Below are 7,732 nucleotides of genomic sequence, written 5' to 3' on the forward strand. Positions count from 1 at the left end.
TTTAATACATAATTATGTTTCAGTCAAGTAATTAGATAATTGTGTTAAATTAATCAACCACTAAGTGACCTCTCCAGCCACAACACCCTGAAGTTCTGGTTAAGTTTTTCAAGTATTGTATTAAACTAATCAACCGTTAACTGACCTCTCCATCCACAATACCCAGAAGATCTGATTAAGTTTTTCAGGTTTTGTACTAAACTAATCAAACGTAACTGACCTCTCCAGCCATATCACCCGGAAGTTTTGGTTAAGTTTCTCAAGCTTTTTCATGTCATCTCCAGAGAGCTCAAAGTCAAATATCTGTGACAAAAGATAAATAAATAAATAAATAAATAAACATGTTTCTGTATGTATGACATTGTACGCCTTAAACTTTCACAAGCCCTTTTTAAGTTGACTTTGGCATATTGGTATAAACGTATTTAAAAATGGGTCGAGCTGAATGAATTTGATCGACCCTGCCAGGTCGACCTAGCTACATGGAGGCTCTCGATGAATGAAATGAGATGAAAAAAAAATGGTAATTATCTTTGTGAACAACTATGGGTTTATCTTGAGCCTACATTGACCAATTTTTTTACTACTTAATTATTTTTTATTGACATCACAAAACAAAACATACATTTTTCACACTAAACACATAGTACAACAAAGTCTACATTAATAATCTGATGCAACACAAAAGACTGACAGTAGAGGTTATCGAGATATATTTCAGATTCATATAAAAACTTAGCTGTGAACTTAGGCACAGAGAGAAGATAGCTGTAGGCATGCACTAATTGGCTATGACCGCAAGGTATAAGGGGATTGTCACACATCCACACTCGGCACTTATTATATCGTCCTAAGTAAGGCTGAATTGTAAATTGTACGTTAAGATGGCCCAAATTCTGTATTGAGTCCAGATATTCTTTAGCAAATTCAACAAAGGAAATAAGTAATAATTGCTTGTTTTTGCACCTTAAGCTGTAGCTATGTTTGATTAGCATATTTAAGACATTATACGCATCTTTATTACTTTCCTTTTTGTCAATAATTCCAAATATAATTTTTTTTTTTCTAAACTCATACTCAGCTTATCTTTGATTACTTTTACAAAAGGTTTCCGTTACGGCACAGTCCCATAGTACATGGATTATTGTTTCCGTCTCTTTCTCGCACCTTTTACAAAGGGGGATGTTGACCAAACCAGTTTTTGCAAGATAACTAAATGTCGGTAGTATATTTTGGTTTATTTTATACTGGAACCACTTAAGTTTAGGACTGATAGGAAGGTTGAAGGGCAGTTTATTTATTATAGACCACTCTTTGTCATTAACATCGAACAATTTATTCCAATTTATTTTGCCCTTTGAAGTTGAAGTATTCTTACTAAGTATTTTATAGAAATCTTGGCAGCCCTTCTTACTTTCAAAGAAGATACTTAAATGCTCTGGCAGTTTAGGGACCCTTCCTTCAAATTCGTTTATGTCATGCAATCTCAAGTATAAAATCCCTTATTGTAGATATACCTTTATTGAACCAATGCTTATAATATATTAACTTACTGTCTACTCTAAGCCCTTCCAACACAGACTTGCTTTTCCCCCTTAACTTATCTTTTTTGACCCTGAGTTCTTTCCATGCAAGTAACGCGTCTCCTCAGAACCGGTTTCGGCAAACTTTTAGACATTTATTCAAATACTCATTACCACCCATTGAAAGAAGTTCAAAATGCAGATATATATCGATAGCAATTTGCCATTTTTTCTCGTTGTAAAATTATGTCTAATTCAAGTTAGTTTTAGTGAGGATAATAGTAAAAGCAAGTGTCTCATTTTGATACCACCGGAATTTTTAATAATTATATCGCGCTTCCATCGGAATTTTTAATAATTATATCGCGCTTTTCTTTGCCAATCTTTGAGTTCCACAAAAAGTGAAAGAGATCTCTCTGAAGATCATTGATAAACCTTTGACTAGGATTTGGTAAGGATATAAACAAATGAAATTATTAAGGATTTTATAATCATACACTTGCTGATGGGGGTGACCATTCTTCTATTCCATGCCTTAATAATTTTACTACTTAAATTTATTTTTTAGCTTTCACGTAACTCGAGAAAAGCTGAAAATATCAAATGGATTTTCACAAAGACACCGAGCAAGCATTATAACATCCGCAAGGACTACTAAATCAAAGAAAGACAGAGACACAAAGGTGCAAGAAAGCGATCCTCCATTCAATACGTACATCTATATTTTCTTTCAGCCGTGACAAGGTCTTAGTTTGAGGCACGGGACAAACCTGTCGCTGGACTTGGTACCGAAGCGCCACCTATAGGCAGACATACATTAATACAATTAAACACCCAAACTGAATATAGAGGTGCAAATGAAGTCAAAGGCATGCTCTTAAAATATTTGATGCACAGAGAACATAATTATGTTTGATTATTTTAGGTTGAATGATGAATTGTGTATCAAAGTTTCACTCCCCTGTAACCATGAATAATAAAAAATACTTATTCTTCTAACCCGAAAAAGGAACATTAATTTTAAAGGTGCACAATGCATGCGAAACACCAGTGAATTATTGTCATGTAGACTAAACGGGGTTTGTTTACCTGTGCAGGAGACTTGTTGTATTTCTTCCCAATGGTTGCTATGGTTTCATTGGTGAAAACATCCGGGTCTCCTTCTTTTTTCCTATAAATTAATGAATGAGTTCTTACTTTGAAAACACAGAAAACAAATGTATGAGTCAAAATCATAAAAAGTGAGCGAATGAGTCTTACAAACATTAAGTTGCAACGTAAAAGACATACTTTGTGAAATATTCGTAGCGTATATGAGGTAAGTAATACTACGTGTAGTGAGTCGTGTGTAAGCCATGTTCAATATTTTATATTATCAGACGATTTAGCAGACGATCTGTGCCAGTTAAAGTCTTGATGGAATTAAACAAACGCCTTGCCCCACGTTCTTTTTAACATATTGTGTCTGCAACAATGCATGCACACTGTTGGTCTACATTTCACAAACAATGACGAGAATACACTTTCCGGGTGGACTTAAAATCCAGATACGGCAGAACTCAAAATACAAAGATCTAACGTCTGAAGTCTTTGAAAATAAAAATAGAATAACAACTGTAAATAATGGGAGAATTGCCTTAACAACGGAAAGACTTAACGACTGTGATATTAGTAATGAAGTTCCAGGACAAAAATTTAATGAGAATTTACCGATTAATAATGTGATCATGCAATACAATGAACCTATTCTGGATATAAATTCTTGCACATCTAGCAAAGCTAGATTTGGGTGTTTTCCAATTTATATGGAAATACAGATAAACACCATTACATTGAGTTGTCAACTCTGTAAAATGTTCAATCACTCAGATTCTTTTATTTGAAAAAAAACCCACTCGTGGCACCTACCAAGAGCGTCCGGGTTTCCCCAGGGGACTATACCCGATCACTGCTATCCCGTGACTCTTACAGAAATTCACCAGTTCCTCATTGGCCATGAATGGGTGCGTTTCAATCTAATAAAATAACGAAAGCCAAAATGATACCAAACACCAACAAAAGATGTTTTAGGCAAAATTATCAACTTTTCAAGTGTATTTTCGCATGCACCCATGTAGGCATACACACACAGAGAAAGAGAGAGAGAGAGAGAGAGAGAGAATAATATATACGCATGACACACATTCACGCATATGTAAGACACAAACGCGCGCGTGCACGCAGTCTTATGCATATTAGGAGACAATAACGCACATGTAGGCATACACTTAAAGGTATTTCCACGTGCACACAGATGCGTACTCTAAAATCGTCACAAATATGCGTACCTCTAAGGCAGCTGGCTTTATCCTGCAATTCTCCACCTGTCGGCGCATTTGTTCTATGTTATAATTGGAGACGCCGATAGCTTTGACTAATCCTGCTTCCAGTATGTCTTCCATACCCTGGAGTAAAAAAATACAAAACTATAATTATATCAAATTTCTTCTCTATGGGCAGTCTCATTCTCTGTGAATTCTAAGCGTCCAAATGTGTGCGTGTGTGTGTGTGTGTGTGAGAGAGATAGAGAGAGAGAGAGAGCAAATATCAATACATTTTAGTCGAGAAGGATCGGGAGGGGGTACTTACCTTCCACGTCTCAGGGTAATCATGTTCGTCATCGTCCGCAACGGCCAATTTCCCATCCGCGTCCATTGGGTGAAATTCGTCGCCGCTCTGAGCATGAAAACGATAAATGAATTAAAAACTATCATTTTAGAATTCAAGTCAATCATTCAACCTTAATGAATTACGAAATAAGAAGCGTGATAATAAAGTTGTGGCAACAAAGTTTGTCCGTATACGATCTTATTTCCTTATTATACTTCTGTGTACATGTCTCCTTGTCTGTCTGCTTGCTCCCTCCGATATTTGTCTTGCTTAGTGCCTGTTTATCCTTTCTTTCTTTCTTTCTTTCTTTTTTTCTTTCTTTCTCAGGCAGTCTTTCTGACCATCTGTTTCTATGATGTCTGTCTGCCTGTTTGTCTTTCATTCTGTCTGTCTGTCTGTCTGTGTGTCAGTCAGTCAGTCTGTCTACCTTTCAGTCAGTCAGTCAGTCTGTCCGTTTCCTAGTAAATATAATCTGTCCATACCTTATAAGCCACCGGCCAGTGAACCAGAAAGAGGTCAATATATTCCATCCCAAGCGCCTGGAGACTCTTCTTCACTGCAACCTGGACATCTTCGCGGGCGTGAGAGTTGTTCCACAGCTAATTGCAAAACACAATGTTAACAGATATGTCAACGATTTCGTAAACAAAAATATAAAGTATTTGAGATGGATGGTGGGTGAAATAGAGGGTTAGGTAGGTGGGTGGGTGTATTAAATAAAGGTGGATATTATGGATGGCGGGATGGTGGGTCTTAGGCGAAGTGTGTAGTGTAGAATGGATGGAGAGTATGGAGGGTTTATAGTTAGATGGCTGGGTGTACTGTGGGTGAAGTGTGGGTGTTGTGAATGGGGGGTACTGGTTAGATGGGTGGGTGTAGTGTGGGTGAAGTGTGGGTGTTGTGAATGGGGGGTAATGGTTAGATGGCTGGGTGAAGTGTGGGTGAAGTGTGGGTGAAGTGTGGGTGTTGTGAATGGGGGGTACTGGTTAGATGGGTGGGTGTAGTGTGGGTGAAGTGTGGGTGTTGTGAATGGAAGATGATGGTTGGATGGGTGGGTGTAAGTTGGGTAATTGTAGGGTGCAATGGATAGAGGAATAATGGGAAGATGGGTGTGAAAATATAAATAAATATTTCAACATTTCGGTAAATACAGCGGTAGTTTATAATTTTTATTTTTAGTTTTAACTAATTATTAAAATAAGGGTACAGAGAGACTGTTGCAGGACCAGACGGGATGTCTTTTATCTGGGTATTCCCAGTTAATTTAATAACAAAATACGACCGTGAATCTAAAGAATGCTTGAGATTCGAATTCCGCTTACCTTGGAGGTGATAAAAACTTCTTCTCGTGTCACAGCGCCCTCTTTAATCTTGTCATTGATGGCGTGCCCGACAGGCTTTTCTGTATCATAGATAAAGGCTGTGTCCAAGTGCCTAAAGCCACCGTCTATTGCAGCCTTGGTTACTTCGACTACAGTATCGAAAGGGCTCTAGTGTGAAAGAATAAGATGTATACTGTAAACGGAATGAACCTTCCCCCTCACCTATATTGGCCATTTAGATTCTGTTTAGTGCAACGAGTTTATCAGATTCTGTTATTTATGATTAAAACAACCCTTCCCTCATAAAAAATATCCATTATGACACTCTAAAGGACGACTCTAAAGTTATCTATAGGAATCCTACATAACTCCACTTTCTCTCTCTCTCTCTCTCTCTCTCTCACACACACACACACACACACACACACAAACACGCGCGCGCGAAATCAACCCATTATTGTATATGCATGTACGCATGCACGCACACACACACACACACGTACGCATTCGCTAAACGTTTTAATTGCTCTATGCTGTTTCAATAGACTGTTCATGCACTTAACACACACCGTGTTTACAAAGGCGTACTTAGGGACCACCATGTGATCCTCCCCCCACTCCCAAATATCGGAGGTACAAAGTCCAATCTACCTTGTAATCGTACATTCCGTGTACAGTTCCAAGTCCAATGATGGGCATTTTTACGCCATTATTTAGGGTAAGGGACGGCACGTTCTCCGCCATTCTGCCCTCCTTGATGGGAATGTGTTCCGACACTCAGCAACAGCCCAAAGTTGTTGGGTAATGCATGTATAATTTGCCCCTTATGTAATGTATCTCAGCACTTCTTGATAAACTGAGTGAATTAAGGCCCTGTTAACTACAGATTAAGCTCAAGTTTGCGCCTTGTATTTAGGTCAACGTGCACGTTTTTATTACAGATCTATTACATAAACTTGCAGTGCCATGCGGGCCCCAAAGTGGACTTACTTGTCTTTTAATGAACTGTTCCTGTCAACTTACTCTTTGGAACTGATTGCATGTAATGAATTAAGGCTAAACACAAACGCCATACATTATAGGCCTACATTCAATTGCACATTGCAACTATTGCTTCATGCCTGTACAAAGATGGCCCTACTTCTTTTCTCTGCTTAATTTCGGTTAGGCTATAACCTGCGGTCGATTACCGTTTCATTGCGTTTTAAAAAAAGAATCATAGGGCTACAAGCTTTTTACTGTGCACGAAAATAAACAGTAAAAGAATGTCCACAAAAAATTAAATTGCGTTTGTATTTTGTCTAAATATTCAGTTATTCTGACGAATTGGGTCGATTGGTAAATTGAGACATCTGATCTATAGCTCAGTACAGCATGAAGTAACAAAATCTATATCTATTTAGCATTACGTGTATTTGCGGAATCGAAGACCAGCATTAACATGTAATGTGTTGTTAATTATTGTTACAAAATGAGGTACATCTATTTAGCATGTACTTTCCACAATCGAAAGCCAGCATCAACGTGCGATATGTGTTGTTCAAGGCGTAAAATCATTTTTCTATTTCATTTTTTAATTTAAGACTATGGTAAGCCCATGTGCACGTGCTAACTAGATCGTTCACTGCGTTCTAAATCCTAGTGCGCTTGATTTGGTCTTTATGTGCAACTTCATATCACAAATGATCTTACACGGTTTTAATCATTACAGCGGTAGTCTTAAAATGGACTGAATCTGCTTTTAAGATCAAAATGATCTAACGTCTACTTAAATAGTGGTCAAGCAACTACCTCCCCTCACAATGGTGGACACCTCTGTTCACAACAGAAGAGCATGTGAGGGGAGACAATCGCATAACAAGTCAGTCCAGTAATTGTCTTACTCCTCGTTTAAGACAACGTAAGAATGTTTTTGATCTGAAATTACACTTTAAGACCAAATCAGGTGCACTAGTGAAGTCGATGGACTTCTATCTAATTCTGCGTCTGTGTGACATTAAAAAAGTCACAAAAATGATAAAACAAGTGCTTCATCCATATAATATAGCAGTTAGGTATATTGGTATTTAGATAACATTTAGTGTGATTACAGAAAAATACGTCTTCACCCGTAAGGAAGAGAGTCTAGTAGTAGTAATATTGAGGGCACGAATGTCTGTTCTTGTATATATTCTTGGACCGCCCCCTTTAGCTACGTGTTCACAGTCGATTCGATACAATATGCCTCTAACTAAGCCG

At 37.8% G+C, this 7,732-nt stretch overlaps 1 protein-coding gene across 1 annotated transcript; it reads right to left on the reverse strand.

The window, feature by feature from the left end:
- Window positions 1-201: 201 nt before the first annotated feature.
- Window positions 202-6,302, reverse strand: LOC106168090 (aldo-keto reductase family 1 member A1-like). Its single transcript, XM_086994138.1, has 9 exons — window positions 6,146-6,302; window positions 5,495-5,662; window positions 4,655-4,771; window positions 4,152-4,238; window positions 3,851-3,967; window positions 3,432-3,538; window positions 2,613-2,694; window positions 2,240-2,323; window positions 202-303 (listed from the first exon to the last, which is right to left on the reverse strand). Exons 1-9 carry the CDS (start codon window positions 6,236-6,238, stop codon window positions 202-204), a joined length of 957 nt encoding a protein of 318 aa, XP_086850264.1. The 5' UTR covers window positions 6,239-6,302.
- Between the last annotated feature and the right edge of the window lie 1,430 nt (window positions 6,303-7,732).

The sequence above is a fragment of the Lingula anatina genome, chromosome 8, assembly GCF_051362555.1.
Source record: "Lingula anatina isolate TDL-2025a chromosome 8, LinAna3.0, whole genome shotgun sequence".
Lineage (NCBI taxonomy): Eukaryota > Metazoa > Brachiopoda > Lingulata > Lingulida > Lingulidae > Lingula > Lingula anatina.

Bases quoted from the DNA above. Each gene is read 5' to 3' on its own strand.
- LOC106168090 (XM_086994138.1), bottom strand. From the start codon at position 6,238: ATGGCGGAGAACGTGCCGTCCCTTACCCTAAATAATGGCGTAAAAATG. The intron at 3,968-4,151 runs GTAAGTACCCCC...TTTTTACTCCAG, and splicing joins ATTACCCTGAGACGTGGAAG to GGTATGGAAGACATACTGGA. The intron at 304-2,239 runs GTACGTATTGAA...CTTTTGTCACAG, and splicing joins GGCTGAAAGAAAATATAGAT to ATATTTGACTTTGAGCTCTC.